At 37.0% G+C, this 22,263-nt stretch overlaps 1 protein-coding gene across 1 annotated transcript; it reads right to left on the bottom strand.

Moving 5' to 3' along the window:
- Positions 1 to 2,152: 2,152 nt before the first annotated feature.
- On the bottom strand, positions 2,153 to 21,617 carry LOC143580859 (phosphatidylinositol 4-kinase alpha 1-like). Its single transcript, XM_077063782.1, is given in 29 exon segments — positions 2,153 to 2,522; positions 2,824 to 2,985; positions 3,054 to 3,262; positions 3,357 to 3,418; positions 3,421 to 3,496; positions 4,107 to 4,302; positions 4,386 to 4,558; positions 4,646 to 4,693; positions 4,785 to 4,862; positions 4,937 to 5,203; positions 5,942 to 6,095; positions 6,192 to 6,328; positions 6,409 to 6,592; positions 6,764 to 7,110; positions 7,112 to 7,339; positions 8,045 to 8,584; positions 8,674 to 8,856; positions 8,931 to 9,089; positions 9,681 to 9,898; positions 9,972 to 10,140; positions 10,246 to 10,552; positions 10,812 to 10,939; positions 11,076 to 11,234; positions 14,693 to 14,863; positions 15,639 to 15,707; positions 15,709 to 15,810; positions 15,897 to 16,238; positions 16,313 to 16,486; positions 21,582 to 21,617. Coding segments are annotated over 29 exon segments (5,337 nt in total). The 3' UTR covers positions 2,153 to 2,263.
- Between the last annotated feature and the right edge of the window lie 646 nt (positions 21,618 to 22,263).

Genomic DNA, 22,263 nt, shown 5'->3' with positions numbered 1-22,263 from the left:
GGCGGCTCCTTACACCGCTTAAAGGCTCGGTTGGTCGCAAAAGGGTATTCTCAGGCATATGGCGTTGATTATGATGAGACATTCTCGCCAGTTGCTAAGATGCCATCTGTCCGTATTTGTATCGCTCTTGCTGCCATTAATCATTGGCCGCTCCACCAGCTTGATGTCAAGAACGCCTTTCTTAATGGTGTTCTTGAGGAGGAGGTATATATGGAGCAGCCACCAGGGTTCGTTGTTGAGGAGGAGGCCTCGAAAGTTTGCAGACTACGTCGTTATCTATATGGTCTTAAACAGTCTCCCAGGGCATGGTTTGGTCGATTCTCTAGTGTTATGGGACAGTTTGGGATGACTCGGAGTGCCTACGATCACTCTGTCTTCTTTAGACACCAGAAAGGAAAGAGGATTATCGTAGTTGTTTATGTGGATGACATTATAATCACAGGTGATGACGAGGTCGGGATCACCGAACTCAAGCAGTTTCTTCAGTCTCAGTTTCAGGTCAGCGACTTAGGTCGATTGAGGTATTTTCTTGGCATAGAAGTATCTCGCTCTCCACAAGGAATACTTCTCTCTCAACGAAAGTATGTCCTTGATATGTTGACCGAATGTGGCTTACTAGGTTGTAAACCTGTTGATACCCCAATGCTTCCTACAAAGAAACTCCTCCCAAAGGAAGGAGATCCAATGAAAGATCCTGAGCGATACAGACGATTGGTTGGTAAACTTAATTATTTAACCGTCACATGACCGAATATCTCCTTTACTGTCAGTGTTCTGAGCCAATTTATGGCTGCACCATACACCGGTCACTGGGATGCTGCCCTTCGTGTCTTAAGATATCTTAAGACCTCACCTGGTTTGGGTATATTATACTCTGGTCAGGGTCATTGTCGTGTGGGTGCCTTCACTGAAGAAGGAGATGGTCGGATATCAGGGTTCTCAGATGCAGATTGGGCAGGTTGTCCGATTTCTCAACGATCTACCACCGGATATTGTGTGTTTGTTGGAGGAAATCTTGTATCATGGAAGAGTAAGAAGCAACACACGGTTTCCCGGTCGAGTGCCGAATCGGAGTATAGAGCCATGGCAGATGTAACATCAGAGATGACATGGGTACGTCGTCTTCTCATAGAACTCGGGGTTGTTTCTAATGACTTGATGAGGTTATACTGTGATAATCAATCAGCCATTCACATAGCTAAGAATCAAGTATTTCATGAAAGGACAAAACATATTGAGGTCGACTGCCACCTTATCAGAGATCGAGTAGTAGGCACACAAACTGATCCTCCATCCATTCAATCGGTTCATGTGAAGACAAACTTTCAGCTTGCAGACATTCTAACTAAACCGCTCCGGAAAGCTCAGATAGATTTCATTTGTAACAAGTTGGGCATGATTAACATCTATGATCCAACTTGAGGAGGAGTGTTAAATGTATTGCTAGTTGTTTTAATTAGGGTTTTAGCCCATGTAGTTTGCTAAAGCCCATGGGCCCTTTATGGGTTGTAGTTAGGGTTTTACTTGTGTATATATAGGTGGTTCCCCCTTTGTATTATACACACCTTCAAGTAATGAACATTACTTCACTACAACCATCTTATTCTTTACACTTTGTATTAATGCAATATCCTTATAAATAGATGTATCTTGTATTTGGTCATGTACATCAATAAGAATCAATCTTCTTTCTCTTTATCATCTCTATATGTGTATAAACTTAGCTAATAGGTCGTTGTTTCACAACATATATGACTTTTATCGTGAGAAATAAACAAATAACTAGAGTAATTGTCATTTTCAGTGTGATGTAAGTTTGTCCACGAAGTTTCTCCTCAACTCTAATTAAACTTATTATTACCATACAAAGTTTCTCCTCACTTTTAAAATATGTTTCGACAACTTTAATCCGTGCAAGTTATAAAATGTCACGGTTTCTCCTTCCTATTTTATCCGTCACAACATTCTTTGTGTCTACGTCTTGACATGAATTTTTTTCTAAATCGTATGAAAACATGATTAAACAAACCGATTAACTTGTGAGAGTGAAATGTCATCATGCAGAGGACACCCAAACAAAAACAATGAAGACCATAAAGATTTAAAACCAGAAGAAAATACATAATTGATTATAGCTAAACTCACAATTCCTACAAATATTTTCACAAAACAATAACTCACTTTTAATAAATAAATAAAAAAAGTAGAAATTCCAGAATAATTAGAATACAAACAATATGGAGAATGTGCAAATTGATAGTTTTCACTTTTCGATACCCTGTTGCAGATACTGTATGAGATCATAACCAGCAGTTGACCACTTGTCATACGCATCTGCACACGTGCGGATCATGAAGTTTGCTGCTTGTCTCTCACTCATCTCAGGGTTGAATCTCTTTCTTAGATTACCAATCGGGTCTCCTCTGCTAAAACACGGTAATCCACTTTCTACCATCATTAATACCGTGTTTATGATCCCGTCCATATAGCGACGAGCAGCAAGGTACCCCTTCACACACAAGCTGAGAATATACATCCAAAGATCAGGAACCAGGCAACAAGGTATTGGGGTTTGTGTTCTTTTAAACGAGCCATATTGAGAACATTTAGAGTAAAACTGTTGAAAGTTGCATGTAGTAACAGTAGGGGCGTAATGAATAAAAATGTTTGTGGGTCAATCTAACCTTACCCCGCCCGTTTTGAGTTTGACCCAACAGGTTACTCACCTATGGGTGATGTTGAAAATAAAATTATGAATGAAAAGATTTACTTAGTTTACAGATGATGATGTTTAAAATAAGATTATAAACGCGTTATCTTTACCTTACGAATAAAAACCAAGTTTCACTTTTCATTGCACCAGATGGATCAAGCAACTGAGTCATCTCATGACTTAGCTTAAAGTGCGCACTTTCAAACCGCATGTTTCCACCAGGTGATGTCTCTAAGATGAAACCAAAATCAATATGAACGAGCCGTCCAGCACTGCATTCACAAGTGCTAATGTTAATATTTTGTATACTTATAGCTGTATTTTATAATTTGGAACTTACTTATCAAATAAAAGATTTCCATTATGTCTATCCTTTGGCTGAAGCAACAAGCTGGCAACAGCATAACCAGCACTGCTGATGATGAAATTATGGCCAGCAGCTTCAAAACTTGGAGACCCAACTGCACCGAAGTCTTGTTGAAATATTTCATATAAACCGCCATCAGTCGTTTCACCCATCTGGCTTCTACTGCGTGTATTTGGAACAACCTGTACAAGCAAAAATAAATTGGTTTTTTTAACAGAAATGTACAACAGAACATAAATTGTAAACTTGAAGTAAATATCATATGACAAAAAGTACCTCAATAATTCCTCTTTCTGGGTCAGTTGGAAGTACTCCATAAGGATACAAATATAGATCTAACCAACCGCTTGGAATATATCCTTCAGAAGTGAGATAACTTGTAGAGCAAGTACATCCTGTCTGCAGTCGTCTCCAACCTGCATCAAGGAAGTTTACATATTAGATAAAAATAAAAAAATGCAAGTCATAAAAAAAGAAACTGAGCCATGTAATATGTGATGAGTATCCGGCAAAGGTCATAGCATACAGATTTTGAAATCGTTATCCCTGGTGTAAACGAGCCAAGCCACTCGAGATCAGCTCACAAAAATGCTCAAATGAAGCCAAGATTATATGGGAGTCTAAAATTAAATTTGTTCAATTAATGAGCTCGGGCGCTAGCTTCACTTATCGATCTAAAGCCAACTCGCGAGCTTAAACGAGCCTATTATTTGTACAACTTTCATTTAACACATCAAATATACATATTTTAAAATAACTTATACTGTAAGCAAAACTATGCTAAATATAATTAAATAATACATATTGTGTTATAAATAATGATTATAATTGAAATATAATATAAAAAATAATTATAAATGTATATAAATAGGTTATTATGATAAACAAGCAGAGCCCTAGACGAGCTCGAGCTTGAAAAACTATTCACGAGCCGAGTTAAAGCTTTGAACGAGCTCGGGCTCGACTCAGCTCGGCTTGTTTACACTCCTAAAGAATATCCTATAGAGCAAGAATGACGGTGTTCACCTTAAAAATACAAGCTTGTGGCTTTATATCATTGGGATCTCCGTCTCGTTCAGCCACGTCAAACGTGATCATAATTGGCACTTTTGCAGCTGATTGTAAAGGAATTCCACTGTTAACCTGAATACCCTTAACAAGCTTGTTGGGAGCCGTAGGTAGATAAAGGTCGTCACCATCCACCTGAATTTTTTCCAGCTCTCTGCTCATAAAACAATATAACGGATTATTAGCTTGCTTAAAATGAGAGCATAAAATGTGACAATAAAAGCAAAAGAAAGATACCTTTTTATACCAGCTCTTCTTTCTTCTTTTGGAAGTGGATAAAGAACACCTGAAATAGATGTGACCTTTTCAAAAAAATCAAATTCTCGGCGAAACGTGTCACGTGCCTTGGGATTGAAGCCATCTATGATGTGATCTCTAACAACTGGCAGAAGAGCCAAAAATGCTGACGTCTGAAAAATGATTATTAGTTAATATGAAAGGTATTCTTGCCTTCTGTACACGTCACAGAATATTAGTGGTGAAACTAAAGTCTGTACCTTTGCTGACATGGCTTCTTTCCCTTGCTCAGGTGCGCAGGTCTCACCCTGTCATAAATAAACACTCCAGTTACTACATGAAAGTTGAAACACATTCAAATGATAATTGATTTGCTAATTAAAAGCAAACTGTACTGACTTGTAAATGCCAAATAAGAATATGAGAAAACACATCACTCCTTTGAGCAGCTCTAATTAAGTATCCTTCAACCAATTTCTGCGGAGTCGCCTCAAATTTAGTTAATAAAACCAGCTTCTCGAAGATAAAAGCACTGAAACTATATAACATACCTCATCATCATATCTTAAAGCTTGAATAAGCTGGGGCATGAAAAAGGTGACTCTGGATGGAGGATATGACTCCAATACCCTCAGAATATAAGCCATAACACGAGGATGACCTTTGTATGCTGGAGTGAAGTACTCTAATGCCTGTGTGATTGAACAAGCAGCCCAATGTGTCAATTGCTGCAAAAGTGGAGAATCTTCATCCACTGCCTTCGGTGTCACAAAATACGGCAAAGCCTCGGGTATCATGCGGATCTCCAGTATATGGGACTGCAAATGCAAATGTAAGGAACGAGTCTTAAAACAGTTTTCATGTCAAAGTAACCCTCAACTGAAATATTTAAAGAATGGAACATTTCACTCATTAGTAACCAAGCTTCCCAAGTGTTCTACTAAAGTGGCTCAATGTTTACATTTTTAAAATTAAGTGAGGCAAATGAAAGATATATGAATATTGAATTCTTGATTAGTAATACGAGATTATTATTTTCCAATTAAATTGAAGTAGGAGGTAATAGTCATCATCATCATCATCATCAACATCGTACTCGGTATATCCCACCAATAGCAAAGCTATGGTAGGGTCTGAGGAGGGTAAGATGTAGACAGCCTTACCTCTACCCCATGGGGATAGAGAGGCTGCTTCCGGTCAAACCCCTGGCTGGGATCATTAGTGAAGCAGGAGGTAATAGTGAAGACTACAAATTCAGTAAATAATAACCAAGTTTCATAATTGTTAATTTGTCAACTTAAGTCAAATTGAAGAAAGGAAATATCACTAAATAGCAACCAAGATTCGTATATATTACCTTATTTTTAAAATATTTTAACATTTCTAAAAAAATTGAATATGATTGAAACGCCTAATAAAAGTTGCGTGACTAGTAACAAAAACTGAGTCATTTTAGTGAGACATTTGGGGAACTTGGTTACTATCGTGTAAAATTACCCCATTAAAACTATACATTTATTTTCTAATTACAGAAAATTAAAAATGGATATAGCTACCTGAACCAACTGAGTGAGTTCCGCCTTTAGTAAAGAATTTGTAGGAAATCTAGCACCCAATGAAAAAGCAATTCTGGGATCAATAGCAAATGCAGTTCTTGCATATTCAATCCATTTCTCTGAATTATTCTTGGGTCTAAAAGCCGTGTTTTCTCTGAGGATTAATTAGTAAATTGTCGTAAGTCTGGGATCATTAGTTCCATAAAATGGAAAAAATTCACACGACAAAAATAATGATTTGAAAATTTACTTTGAGCCAATAGGTTGTGCCCAAACATCAAGTCTTTCAGCTTCATGTTGGCATAACATTAGAAGTAGTTGCCTCCTTTTCTCTCTGCCAACAGCATTATTCTCCAGTGATCCCCAAACAGGGTGATATGAATCCTTCTGAAGTTGACAATTATAATATGCGTGGTCAGAAGAATAACCAACAGAAGATTCTGGAAAGTAAAGAAAGATAGTTTTACCGTATTAAGCAAAGAATTCCCGTTTTCCTGACCATTTACTTTTAAATTATTTTGAGAAACTTCCATTCGCTGATTTAACAGAAATTGAACAAAAGCATGAACAGATTGGGCTTCACTTAGTGCAAAATTCCCGTTATTTGTCTCATACCACTCGGGTTGATGACAAAACCAGCCTAATGAGGCCCTGCAGTGAGTAGATAAAGAATTTGAAAATTTTGAAAGCAGGATATAATAAGTGACCAAAAGATAACAAACACAACAAAACTAGAAATAGCAACAAAAGGCACAAAGAAGACAAAGTATAAAATCAAAATTTAGTATAATGGAACTTAAAAAACAGAGTAGACAGTAATACCTGTAAATCCTGTCTTCTAAAAGGTGAAGCCCTAACTTAAACTTGTGCAGGTTCCCTTGATACTGACATGAACATAACTTAAGTCCAAGCAGCATGACTGTTAAAAATGTACCAGTGGCTGCTGGATGGCGTGAAAATCTCCAAGGGAATTTTGTAGTCCCTTGCAACATCCTGCCAAGAAGCAACAGCTGTTCCACACTATTGTGTCTAACTACCTCAAACCGATCAATAAAAAACCCAAGCCATAGCCTATGTGCTAGAATCTCTTGAACCGGATCCTTCTCGGGTGCTGCTTCTGGCTCACCGGGTGCAAGCTGAGGCCTTAACTTTGCAGCTGGCCCAAAAAAACCTCACTTCAGATGCAAACAGCCCACGTTTGGTATCAATGGTCCATAACCATGCATCAACAAGCTCTGCAAGCACCACAGAACCCAACTGAGGTGCAGCAGAAACTAACCATGTCCAGATGAACACACCAGTCTCCATTGCATCAGGTGTAGATATATAAGCTGGACACCAACATAGGAGTCTCAGAAGCTGTGAAAAACTCTCTGCAGTCGGTTTTTTATCTGAAGCCTGAATAATATCATCAATAACTAGTTATAAAAAAAACATAAGTAAACAGATTATGTCGGGTAATGGGTTTAAATGAGTCTTTTTAGTACAAACAAAGGTTGGGTTGCCCTACTTGTGCAACAAATCGAAAAAACAGAAAACCCAAATCAAAATAACCAAACCCAAACAAAAACCGACAGTTTGGTTTTTGGTTTTCGTAAAAACCTAACTTGCGGTTCAGCTCGGTTTTGCGTTTGATTAAAACCGTAAAAACCAAAGTGAACCGAATTTATGGATTTTCATTTTTTATTTTGAATTATAAGTAATTTACAGGAATTTAAAAAATAACATAACCCAAATATTTAACCCAAATGTATAATTATTTAATTGTTAATTAAAAAAAATATTTAGACCCAAAGCCCAAATACATTATTTTGGGCTATATTTTTCCCACCAAAAAGTTTCATGCCCAATGGTAAATCCGAAACTGAACCCAAACCGAACGGTTTTCAAAACTTAAAAACCAAAATTCCACTTGGTACGGTTTCCAAAACTGACCCATGCATTGGATTATAAATTGATTAATGAATAGTTATTGTGTTAAATATGACTACAAAAACAATGTTGCTCCATCAATAATATTATTTTTTAATATAAAACTTTTTATGAAGCTATAAGCTTTATAAACCATGGCCCGAATTGGCATGATCTTATTTTTAAGCTTACCAGATTTGAAAGGAGTAGTGCAGTAGCCTGAGAACAAGTCTCATGAAATGATGACCTGTCAATACTCCCACCTTTCTCTGCAGTGGACACAAACTTTTGAAGAAGGCGAACAAACTTATTAAGTAATATCTCACTAAATGATTGCTTTTTGGGTGGAGTTGGTTGAGAAAAAGACCCGGTTATAAGCCTTGAAAGACCACCACTGGGTCCCCGTGCTGACGTGGCAATATCAGAATCATCATCTGCACTCTCCATATTCTCATATAACCTTGTCATCCCAGCAATTTCACCTCCATGATTACACTTAACCGTAGCACTCACAATAGCAGTACTCAGAACTTCAATGTTAAAAGCTTCCAATAATTTCAGGTTTCCACCAGATGCAGCGGCTGCAGATGCCATAACTGCCGGGATATTGGCGGTTTTTGTTCCAGTCCAACAATCGATTTTACCCGTGCCTATTCTTATCTCAGATAAAAGAGAAACCACATCTGTTGTAGGCTGTGCTTTTTGCCATGTGTTTGCTTTACAAAGTTGCTCCTGAAAGTCAGCAACATAAGTCAACCCGAAAAAAAAGTCAAGTCATGCCCATTACAATTCTAAACTATTAATGCTAGTAAACTACAAACCTGAAGAAGACCTTGGCTTGTGCATGGAGCATGTGATAGTGAAATTATAATCCATTCACGAACAACTTTTTGATACAAAGAACGAACAGATGATATAAAAGCGGGATCATTGACAAGACCTGAAGGCGGGTTATTATTGACTGAAAAGAGTAGGCAATCAAGACAAGATGATTTCCATAATATCTGCAAGAAAAAATATGGAAGTTAGAAGGACGAGTAGTGTAAAAAAAAAGATGATGATAACAAATGTAGCTTACCTGTGGGAATCTTTCTCTCAACTGAGACAATAAATTAATTGATAAATCCCGAATATGTTCTTCCCTCATGGATAAACTCTTTATGAGAAAACAAGCATGGACGGATAGAGTTGACTCTCTGACCTCTGCAGCATCTCCCGTCTCACAAATTTGAGCCTCCTGTGTCCATTAAAGATCTGATTAATTGATAAAACAAATAAAATATATGTAAATTATAAAATCTTTTGTCACAGCAACAATCCCATGGGTGAATATTATTCCAATGAGGATAGCACAGTTGCTTAGGCTTGTAAAGAAACCAAACACAAACAAATAAAGCATGTTCGTGTTTGTTCGTTAAGAAAATGAATGTGTTCGTGTTCGTTATGTTTGTTTGTGAACAGTATAAACAAACAGTTCACAATCGTAAACTCACGAACATTACTGACCATAAATGAATACACATAACTGAGCTAAAACCAACTAAAACTAAATGTGAACAGCAATGTGTTAGCCTGAAAAGTTATTAGAACTAAACTAAATTGTAATGGGTCTAAAAATTAGATGAATATATTAACAAATGCAAACAAACGTAGAGTGATGAACATTTATGGACGCAAACGAAGTAAGCGAATGTTCACGAACATAAATGAACGAACAAGACATGTGTCCATGTTTGTTTGTTCAACACTTCAACTAAATGAACACAAACTTCACACCTTGGTTCGTTTACAGCCCTAGTGGCTTACAAGAAGCAAATGAAAAAATTACCAGCCATGATATTGATGTCTCGAAAGCACGATGAACAATGGCTATCAAGCATTGTGAGACAGCTGGCATGAGATTTGGGCTTTTGAGATATTCAAAAACACAGCTGAAGGCACTTCTAGAAGCAGTTGAACTGGGACCACTATTAAGAATGCCACCGTTGCTGCTGAATCGTATGATTTCCAAAAATGCGACTGCAAGAAGATAAGTTGCCTTCACCCCTAATAATTACCAACAAAAGAATCAGATGACTTTCAAGACAACAAGCATATAATATAATATAGATTTTTATACCTGAAATTGTGTTCATTGTTCCAACTTCAACACGCCCTCCTAATGCAGCAGAAAGAGCGGTTCTTTGACTTATAGCAGCTTTCTCATTTCCACTTCCTCTACGACTTCCTGGGTTATGAAGTGCATTAAGTTCTAATTCATCTTCTAGCCATTTTACAGAGCTAACCACCTGGAAAGTTTTTTAAAAAAATCAACAAAAATCATGTTTTTACCCTTAGTATTAAACAAAAATTATAGATGATCAAATTAGTAAATTTCAGTTAATCAGACATACAAGAGATGGAGTTCCTTGAGATATGCGTTGAACAGCAATAGACCAATTAGGATTCCACATGTAGGGCCCACCCACAGCTTGAAGGGCAACCGTATTTGTGTTCCCTCCATTGTTTAATGTTGTGGAGTTTGGCTTCACTGAGGTTGGTGATTTCAGCAGAGGTGGGGCCAAGCCAAACAGAGCAATGTAGAACCATAGGTTACGAAATAATTTCAGGAGTGATGGTTCAATATCCACTGTTGGATCAAAATCAGAACATATTTCAGCCACAGCAGGAAGTAGAGGTCCAAGAAAATCAGCTCCACTGCTGCATACCAAAAACAACGAATTAGGTAATTGCATACAACAATAAAATGAATTATGATCAAATACAAATTTTCAGATAATTTTATTATGTAATCCAACTCTTCCTGGTCACTAGCACTGCCTGACGGCTTACTGTTATGTTTATCATTTGATGTTTCTATAGTAACTTAGCATTTCAAAGAATTTAGTTAATTAACGATATAGATTAAAATACAAGTGTTTTGCAATTTTAAAAAAGCATGACAAATAAGAACATTTACCTTCCGCTTTTCGACTCAGCAGCCAAACCCACATCTGAACATAAAGATAGAAGACGATGACGGAAGTCGACTCTAAGTTTTCCATTTGTAAGACCTCTAGCTATGGATTCAAATCCTGCAGGAAGAGTCTTGAGTGTAATTGAACTAGTGAGAATCTATGGTAAACTTATATTTAAAAAATTCATAATCATGATCAATGTTAAACAAACAGTTTCAAAACTAACTTATCTAATATAGAAGTGAGAAAATTTATATTATGCATACCTCAACACGTTCTGTATTGGCCTCAGGTGGCAGGGTTTTGCTTTCTGCAGACCCAATGCTAGAAAGTTTGCTTAAATAGCTTCTTATCATAAGCACAACAGCTTCACGATAAGACTTCTCAAAACCTAAACTCGCGATGCAAGAAACAGCATCAAGAAGCTGCAGTGTCTCAACAAAAAGAGTTTGAGAATGCCTTGAAATATAAACAAAAAGAGTTTGAGAATGTTTGGCCGTGTCCGTTTAGAGGCTTCCACTGTTGCCCGGATGGATTACCGGGGTCCAAGGGGGTTCGATTGGCCGCACATATTAAGCGGCTTCATTTGTCATCGGATGACAAGAAAGAGACCTTACAGGAGGCGATCTCGACAAATTTGGATTTGTTTATTTCGGTTGGTGAGGCTTTAAAGGTCTCGCGTAGGTGGATGTGTGGAGCGTGTATGGAGTCACATGCTCTCCGTCGGGGGTGCCATCATGATGACGGGTCGGTCTGGTACAAGTGTGTCACGGGAGATGTGGAGGAATATATAGTGGGGATTGCGAAGCCACATGTTGGGAGGGAAGTTGTCGCGGTGGGAAGGGTGGAGGTGGATGTAGCTCTCCTTGAGCGTGTCTTCACTCTTCCTATTACGACTGTTAAAAACATTCCTCATAGTTGTCGTATGGCTTTTTCCCAAGCCTTAGTGGGTGCTCTGGGTAAGGTGGCGGCTATGCCAGAGTCTGTTTAGGCGTGGGTGAAACTGTTGTTGTTACCACGTTGCACCTTACGAGTTTTCAGACCTTCTAATCGTCAGCAACGCAGGTCTGGCAATAGAAAGTCTGAGCAATGCCGAATTATTCAACGGTCGCTATCCGCTTGGGGTGACCGTGACGGTTTCTTTGAGCTCCTTATATCGCTTTTTAACCAACCCCTAGGAGATGCCCCGGGTGGTGATGCGTTTGTACCCGAGTCTGACAACGCCGGGTTGGGCGCCAATGTTAAACAATGTTTGCGAAAAGTTGCGGACGGGCATTTCACTGCTGCGGTCAAGGTATTATGCTCTTCAGGGGTTGCACCTTTCGGTAAGGATACTTTGAACGCTTTGTTGTCTAAGCATCCCATCATGGCACCTCCGATTATGCCTGCTTCCTTGCTTTCTGAGTCTCCCCTTGTCGTGGACGTTGATAGTGTGCTTGGGTGCATTAAGTCTTTCCCTAAAGGGACTTCGTGTGGGCGGGACGGTTTGCGAGCCCAACACATTTTAGATGCGTTGTGCGGAGAGGGGTCTCCGATTGCGGATGGTTTGCTCAAGGCTATCTCTGCGGTGGTTAATTTATTTTTGGGGGGAAGGTGTCCTAAGGTGTTGGCAGAGTTTGTTGCGTCTGCCCCACTTACGCCGTTGCTTAAACCGGACAATGGGATTAGACCTATTGCCGTTGGGGCCATTTGGAGGCGGTTGGTCTCTAAGGTGGCTATGAGGGGTGTCGGGAAGGAGATGGTTAAATACCTCGGTGACTTTCAATTTGGGGTGGGAGTCCCCAGTGGGGCAGAGGCCGTGCTTCATAGCGCGAACAGGTTTCTAAATCAGTTTCATTCGGATGGGTCATTGGCTATGCTTACTGTTGATTTCTCTAATGCCTTCAACTTAGTAGATAGGACGACCCTTCTACATGAGGTTCGGAGTCGATGTCCTTCCATTTCTCTTTGGGTGGATTTTTTATATGGGCAGTCGGCTAGGTTATATGTGGGTGATACTTTCATTAAATCCACCACTGGGGTTCAACAGGGGGACCCTCTTGGGCCTCTCCTTTTTGCCTTAGCTTTGCACCCACTTGTTCACCAAATCAGAGATCGGTGCAAGCTTCTCTTTCATGCTTGGTACTTGGATGATGGCACGATTATCGGGGATACTAGAGAGGTAGCCAACGCATTAGATATTATCAGGTCTGAGGGGCCTCGTTTGGGTCTTGAATTAAACGTTAAGAAAACAGAGTTATTTTGGCCAACATGCAATGGGGTGAAGGCACAGGAGGGGTTGTTCCCTTGCGGGATTGGAAGGCCGGTGCTTGGCGTGAAACTCCTTGGTTGTGCTGTAAGCCAGGATGCGGGGTTTATCAGCAATTTGGCTATGAAAAGGGCATCTAGCGCTGTGGAACTGATGAGCTGTCTCCCAAGACTTCGGGATCCTCAATGCGAGCTTCTTTTGCTTCGCTCATGTATGGGAGTCGCCAAGCTTTTGTTCGGTTTGAGAACATGCCAACCTATGTATGTGGGGGAAGCTGTTTCTATATTTGACAATGGTCTTCGAAGGGCGATTGAAGACATCGTGGTTTGTGGAGGTCCGTTCTTTGGGGATCTCCAATGGAGGTTGGCGTCACTTCTGATCCGTTATGGGGGGTTGGGTCTCTGTTCGGCCGAGGATGTATCTACATATGCTTTTGTGGCTTCGAGAGCACAGTCGTGGTGTTTGCAAGACCATATTCTTCGGGGTTGTGATATTCATAGGTTGGACTCTGATTATGGGTGTGCGATGGATCGTTTACGTACTTCACTTCCAGATTTTGATCTTAGCGGGTTCTCTAATAAGGACACCGCCCCCCCTAAAGCCCAACATGTTGTGGCGAGCGCCTTATTTAGTGGAATCGTCAAGAGTTTAGAAGTGAAGTTTGATCTATCCCCTCGCCAAAAGGCGGTGTTTGAATGCCTTCGGGCTCCTCGGGCTCAGAATTTTCTAACGGCTATCCCCATTGAAGGATTAGGCCAACGTATGTCGGGTTTGGAGTATCGGGCTATCCTTAAGTACCGGTTAATGATCCCTATGTTCCCGACGGATGAACCTTGCCCAATTTGTCGCAAGGTCTGTTAACTTAAGCAATTCTTCAAATACAGACAAATTGGGTAGTGACCATTCTTCAACCTTGCCCATATGAGTAGTGACCATGCGGTGCATTACAAAGAATTGCCTGGCTTTAAATACAGACATGATCTGGTTAGGGATGTTCTGTGTGATGTTCTTAAACGGGCAGGGATTTCTGCTAAAAAGGAGGCCCCTGTTAACTTTCTCACGGATCCTATTGAAGGGAGGTCTACTTTACGACCAGCTGATATTCTTGTGTTCGGGTGGGCAGGGGGGAAACACGCCTGTGTGGATCTTACAGGAGTGTCTCCTCTTGTTGGGCTCAGGGACCGTGGGTTTGTTGTGGGTCAGGCTGCGTTGAAGGCTGAATCGAGCAAAGTTGTTAAACACGAGAAAGCTTGTTTAGATAATCAACATGTCTTTCTACCATTTGCCTTTGATACATTTGGTTTTCTGGCTCCAGAGGCTGTGAAATTTTTGAGTAGGGTTCAGCGCGTCGTACACGGAACCTCTTCAGCTTCTAGGTCTCAAAGCTTCGTTTTTAGCAGGATTGGCTTTGCTGTTCAAAAGGGGGTTGCGGCGCAGCTTGTTGCTCGTTTGCCTGCCACTTTATTGTAATCGTTTTATAGTAAATTATATAAAACTTCGATTATTTAAAAAAAAAAACATTGAAGTTTAACGAAACTAGAGGTCCAAACGTTAAGGCTAAAAATTGTTGCTTTTAATCAAAAGTTTCAAAGATATAAACCATATATGAAAAAAGATTTAAGATGAGTATCATACCCGGAGACGTAATAAGCCAGGAGTTGAAGCATCGCCTTCCTCCAAACTTTCAATGAACAGAGGCAATATAATGTCAACAACTTCAGCTTTCTTAACTTGTACATTTAGCTCTGCAAGCAACTTGATGATATTAAGTTGTAAGAGAGGAACTGCCTGCTTCTCTTTGACATCCTAAAGTTATGTACCACAATAAAAGGAAATGTCATTCCATCATAAAGTAAAGTTTAACAAACGAGATAAGCCAATATAGTTTCTCTTATAAAAGTAAATTCTTAAACTTTCCAACAACATGATGACAGTTTTACTAAAAACAAAAACAAAATGAGCACAAAGTAGCCAGGCTAGTGGCTATCAGTTAGATGCTGTTGATGTCAAATTAACAGATCTAATGGGCCGAGTGATCTATTACAATATTTGGTAAGCCACATAATCAGGTATGTAAAGCTATTAGACATTTAGACTATTAATAAATAGTACTGAATCCAAGCTATTATGTTAAGTAATCAGTAGATCTTGTTTTATAGTTATATTATAAGTTACTAATGATGTTTTGTTCTAATATTGAATATCTTGTAGTAAAACAATTCAAATGATAGAAATTCTTGGAGATGTAGGATGGTTAAGGACTTTTGGGAGAATGCATAGTTTTTTTATTAGAAATGTCTTAGGGGTTGTTATTGACCTGCTAATTATTAATTTCTGTATCCCTATACATCTTTTAAGTTCTTTTTAATTCAACTTAATTTAATTTTCTATATACGTATCTTTTTGTTTTTCTAGTACTAAATAATATATTATTGTAAATTTGTAATATTCTATTTTTAAATACTAGAGAGCGAACTATACATTTACAACTTATTCTAGACGTAAGTGATGTATATACGGTTTCTACAAGTATTATTAGCACAACACATTAATAATCGTCAACTAAAAGGTTATAACTAACCTCTTCCTTGTAGTCATTATGTTTGTGAATATTTGCAGCCAGCCCTTTAATAAATGTATCCACCGCATGTGGGTCCATGTGGGTCCTTAGTCCATCCATATTCAATAATCTCAAAGCTTGCCTTCAATACACTTTCAAACATAGCCCCCTGACTACTTGCCCAGGTATCAGCCTACAAAAAACTCATAAATCAAATAGTTCATAAGAAAAGTAAACCGAGACACAAAACTTAACCAAGATTAACAAAATGATACATACTTGAGCACATGTAGTTTGCACAAGCGGTTTGAAGCGTATAAACAGAACGCGCAGTAGATGACCTTCACGGCTAACAGCAATTTTAGAGATACCATCAAGCAACGAACTGAAAAGATCTTCACAAACTCGCAGCTTACGCCACACTGAATAAACACAAGCTTCGGCTGCTTCTACCAACAATGCTAGAGAGCCAATCAACAACTTCTTAGATAACTTTCCATCCGAATCAAGAGATGAAAGACCCGTAATTTTCAACTTAACTGCAGCCTTGTAAACCGAAAGCTTGGTATTAATCCTAGCTTTCAATAACGACCCCTGATCCGTCCAATCACGCTTCCTTATCTGCCCAACATATAAACATTCAAATACTAGTTTCCCAAACCATCAATGAACTACAAACAAACACAACACAGTACCTTTAGAAAAGCTGAAATTGATTTGAGTTGATCCTTCGTAATAACATGCACCCGTTCCAAAAGATTCGGATCAATCCGCGACTTCTCAAGTATATGACCAATCAACTTAAACGCAATCTCTTGCTTCTCAAGATTCTCCACCGACTCCTCTTCAAAATAACCAACCCCCCTCTTCTGTTGCAAATCCAGGCGATTTTGTTGGAGAATTGGCTAGGGTTTTGAGCGATCAAATCGCACAGCTCCGTCAGTGCTTCCATAATTAACTAGTGACTGAAGAATTGGAATGGATTGGATCAGATGTTCATCGTGAATTGTTGTTAGGGTTTTAAGAGTTGAAGATGATCAACTGTCACAACGAGGCCACGAAGTCGGAGAAGATTATTATTATTGTTATTGTTGTTATCGGACTTATTACTATTACAGTACACACCGAGACTGAAATTGAAGCTAAATGGTAAAGTGAAAAGGGGAAAACGAGCCTAGACAAGCCGCTAGCGAACTGCTTGAGAATTAAATAAAGTTTGTTTATTATATTAGGTTATTAACACGTGTATGAAATAGGTGGAAATATTTAAATTTTCGAACAAATACATATTATTTGAAAGGACAACATATGTTGTTATATGCTATTCGGGACGGCAACATACTTTAAAACAACGAAAACCAATGATTGTGAAATACAATGATAAACTCAAACAACATTCAAATTACAATATTTGAAAACATAATCAAAAATTAAAAATGTAAAATTCATAAGCTATTAAAAAGACTTCCTTATAAACCATATTTATTCTTTATTTGTAACTTTGTCTTCTTTTTTTAATATAAGAATTTTAACACCACTTTTCGCTCTTGATAAAGCTACATATTGTTGTCTATGTGTAAACACCGGGTCTCTGAGATATATGTCAACTCTTGCTAGAGATTGACCTTCACTTTTGTTAATGGTCATTGCTAAACAAAATACAACTGGAAAGAACTACCTTCTCTTCAATTTAAATGAAAGTTTCTTATATGAAGGTGTTAAACCACAACGAATTATATAAGTGAGATAACACAGGAAACAACTGTAACATCCCGAAAATTCTAAAATAATATTTAATAATAATAATAATGATAGAGGTGTAATGGGCTTGGTGTGATGGAAATAAAGATGGACCAAGAAGGAAAGATGGGCCTTAGGTCCATGGGCTTAAAGGAGTATAAATACCCCTTAAACCCTAATCCTTTCCATTTTTATCCTAATCTACACACTAGCCTACACCTTGGAAAACACACACAAACCTTATCCTAAAACCCGAGCCGAAATCCGAAGGTGAAAACCGGAGTTTGTTAGTTCTAGATCGTCGTGAAGAACCAAGACAACATCAAGGCTTAACCGTGTTCGTATTTCGACTCGTTTAAGGTACGTTATATCTAGAAATCATTTATTTAGGTTCGGATTGGGTTTGGAAATCATAGATATGTTGTAGTATGTTATAAACGAGTCCAAAGCAACGAATCTTATGAAAATTGATTAACGTTTGATGGGTTAATTGTTAACCTAAAGAAAACCCGTTTATATACCTAAAATCGCACCCCTTAAACATAAATGTTTGGTCGATTTGATGATTGGGGTTTGTAGGCGCTGCTTAGACGATTCCAGGGATACCAAAATCGTGTTATTTGGTTAAGAAACGAAGGTTTAATTGCAGATCTAAGATTTGTTGACTATTTGTTGTTCTTGACGATTTTGACTTTGACCCTTGAGTCAAAGTCTGGATAAGAACTATGGGTGATTCGCTATGGGTGGTTCTTTAGCTAGTTCTCTAAGGGAACTTAGCGAATCAGAAGCTAGTTCTCTAAGGGAACTTAGCGAATCAGAAGCTAGTTCTTTAGCTAGTTCTCTAAGGGAACTTAGCGAATCAGAAGCTAGTTCTTTAGCTAGTTCTCTAAGGGAACTTAGCGAATTAGAATGTGGTTCTTTAGCTAGTTCTCTAAGGGAACTTAGCGAATCAGAAGTTTAACTTAATGACAGAATGGTCCCTGAACTTAGAAAGAATGAGATAAATACATAACGGTCCCTTGGACTTTAATGATTTATGAAAGATACCCTTTAAGATTAACAAGTAACGATTTAACTATCCGGTAATGATTCAATGAGGTAAAACCGTCTTAGATATGTGAAATGAATTAAGTAGCAATGAGTGGCCAGAGTGGTATTTAATACTGTAATTATTAAACAGTTAGACGCGCACAGCTCGAGAAGGAGTAACCATTAGAAGAAGAAGTAACCGAGATCAGGTGAGTTTCTAGCCCCATTTCCTTGTTATGTTTTCGGGGCTGTGTGCATACTCGATGTGAAGTGTGAATACACTTACCTTAAGTGGTAAGTGCATTCTATAGATGTTATACGAGGTAGCTAATATATAATACTTGCCGGTGCGTGAACGATCTTCGGATATTGCACGCATCGCCAAGGATAGTGATTGCCAAGTGGTTATTAGTGTGTATGAATGCTAGGATGTGACTTGCTTTTTATGTAAATGATATGAAGCGTGTTGTAGACAAGTAGAGGTAGAGCGTGTTAGAAGTGGCAAGAGTCTAGTAAGAGAGTTAGTGGCATGACGATAGTACGTGGTAGGGTAAGCCTATACGTGACTACGTCATTAAGGTGGCAAAGTGGCATAACGTTATACGTTATTAAAGTGGCAAAGTGGCATAACGTTATACGTTATTAAAGTGGTAAAGTGGCATAACGTTATACGTTATTAAAGTGGCAAAGTGGCAAGGTGGTAGGTGTAAATAAGAGGCTAAGTGGTAAGGTGAGCAGGTTAGATAGTGGACTACGTGTCTTCGGATACGTACATGATGCATGTAGTGGTTGTACGATAAGTTGCTTGATTAACTAGAACTCACTCAGCGTAGCTGACTTTTAGTATGCACGCAGGTGATCAGACCAAAGAACTAGCTTGAGGATGACATATGGCATGGATTGAATGGCTGACATCTGAAGATGGAAGAAAAGATGTTTTAAATATAATGATTTGTTTTATGGTATCAAAGAAGATATTGAATGTTTTGTAACGAATGCTTCAAGTAAACGTTTCCGCGAAAGTTTTAATTAACTCTGATTGTAAGAACTGTGTTTATGAGTAAATCCGACGCTAAAGTAGGGCCACCGGGTTCGGGGTCTTACAACAACAATAACACAACTTACTCAACTGGATATGAATGCTATCGGCTAACTTGAATAGACATAGATGATCAGAAATTCATTTAGGTAAAAGTATCTAACCCACCAATATATTTATATAATAGTAGCATGTGTTACACATGGGTTGAAAACATAGAAACAACCATATAAATATAGACAACCATAAAATTTCATAACTAACATATTAAACCAACACAAATATTTAACATAAGTTTGTAACCAAAATACTAAACATTTAGATTGTGTACATAAAAACTTAATCCTTACATAAGCTTACTATACACATAAATTAAAAAACCAACCGAAGACATGAACATGTTATCGTCATATTAGCCCACCATCAACTTCTTCGATGTTTAATATACACGCGTGGAAAAACATATCAACAAACCTAATAAATATACATAACATATTCAAGCAACACAAATATGATACACAAGTTTTTGACTAAAAAGTTAAACATTTAGATTATCTAGATATTAAAAGTTCAAAGTTAAAATAACTTAATGTACACCAAACCAAAAAAAAAACATTCACAAAGACTAACCTTGTTCTTTCATATTAACCCACTATCAAGTTCTTCAACATTCTATCAAAAGAAACTAATTTTGCTTCACCACCTAATAATAAAAAAAATAGCATCCTAATTAAATATACACCATATATTTAAAATCATAACATATTTAATAATAGGATAATACATGTGTTACACACGGGTGGAACATATTTAAAAATATAATATATACATAACATCGTATAAATTTAATGAAATGCAAATGTTGTATCTATAAATAAATGATAATTTTAAATGAATTATAAGGCATCATAACTTATTTGAATCAAATAAAAAAAAATACAAAGACTAAAAAATAGTTACCATGCAAATGTTGCATTTATAAATAAAATGATAATATTACCCGGTCATAGTGTAATATTAAATAGATGATAGTTACCGAACGACAAATAACTTCATTATTACCATAGAAAGCAAACGAATAGAAACAAAGATGTTTTGTGGTTACATTAGTTACTTGCTAATTCAAACCAAAAATAATAATGATAAAAATTTGCAATGTGAATTCAAACATATATATTTAGAATATTTAGAATTGGTTATCGGAAATATGTGTGTTTTATTTAAGGCATAAATCTTGAAATTTAGACATTATTTATATTTACATATAAATAAAATGTAAAGTTTGATGATATTGGAAACTATAAAATCATATATGTGTATCTATTATAATTTTAAAGAAATGTAGATGTCAAATTAAAAAAAAAATCATTTTACATTAATTACAAGACGTAACATTGTTATTTTAATTCAAATACAAAAACATACAAAGACAATCAGAGATAAATGAAAATTTAAAACATGTTTATAAATTATACCATAGTACAAATAACACATGTTAATTAAAACATAATACTCTAATGAAATCAACATAAAAATGTATTGTCTTATACACATTTTGCATAACTAATTTGACAACAAATATAAACAATATGTATGTGTGTGTGTATAATGAATGAGTATCATAGTTTTTTATGATAGCGGTTTTTGTAATCTTCAATTTCAAACAAATAATCATAGATAAACACACGACTGACAGCTGAGTCATAGGAATTTGAGACATAATCTTTCTCTACGAATGAAAAATATAATAAAAGATAAAAATTATTATATGTAGTACGTAAACGTTTGGAAAATCTGGAAAAAAAAGTCCGTTTTAAGAATTATTGAAAAAGTAAAACGTCTAATTGTGCATAAATTGCCCTCCAAAATTGATTTTAAAGAAACGGCATAACTCATAACTAATAAATTAATTAGTGGTCATCATATATTGTAAAAGCTTAAAATCAAACGATTTACATATATAGAAAGTATAAATGGTTTTGAAGTTGGCAAAATATAGTATCATTAATTATAATTATATCATTTTGGTCAAATGGTAGTTAGTTATTATAATATTTGAAATCATTCTTAAAATATAAAATTATTTGTAACAATATTATTAGTGTGAATTAAAATAAATTAGAGTTTAAATGATTTAATTTGACTTCCATATTTACCTGGATGTTTTGGAAAGCGTTAAAAGTCAAAACCATTAGGTTTATAACTATTTTGGAAATCATTAATATTTAAATAATTTGATTTTTGGTAATATGATCATAATATAATGTTAACTGTGTTAATAATAAACAGTTTTTGAAAATATATCGAACAAATAATATGGAAAATGACAACAACTGATTTATAAAGTATAAAAATCTTTTAACTTTCGCTGAGATTGGTGAAATAATGTTTGCTAATATTAAAAATAAATAATGATGATCAATACCTTCTTTAGCTTTCATGTATGCAGTCTTCGAGAACTCATAATGTTTGTACCTCATTATGAATGCAGTCTTCGAGATATCTTCTTCTTGAACCTTAAGTTGATCAGAGCCTGAACGATAATCTATTTTTTAAGATACTCACTCCTTGTAATTGATCGAATAAATCGTTAATTCTAGGTAACATATATCGGTTCTTAATAATTACTTTTTTCAAGGATCTATTGTCGATATACATCCACATTGACCCGTCTTTCTTATTAACAAACAGTATCGATGCTCCCCACGGTGATCAACTTGGTTGAATAAAGCCTTTCTCCAAGAGTTCGTCCCATTGTTTTTTTAGTTCCATCATCTTGGTTGGGGCTAACTGATTGGGGATTTGGCAATTGGAACTGTAGCAGGTGCCAAGTTTATT

This window comes from Bidens hawaiensis, unplaced genomic scaffold (genome assembly GCF_021521415.1).
Source record: "Bidens hawaiensis isolate Kalapana, Puna unplaced genomic scaffold, B.hawaiensis_p1.1 tig00030750_1, whole genome shotgun sequence".
Lineage (NCBI taxonomy): Eukaryota > Viridiplantae > Streptophyta > Magnoliopsida > Asterales > Asteraceae > Bidens > Bidens hawaiensis.
The sequence above is the reverse complement of the archived record's forward strand: the minus strand, read 5'-3'. Positions and strand labels throughout refer to the sequence as shown.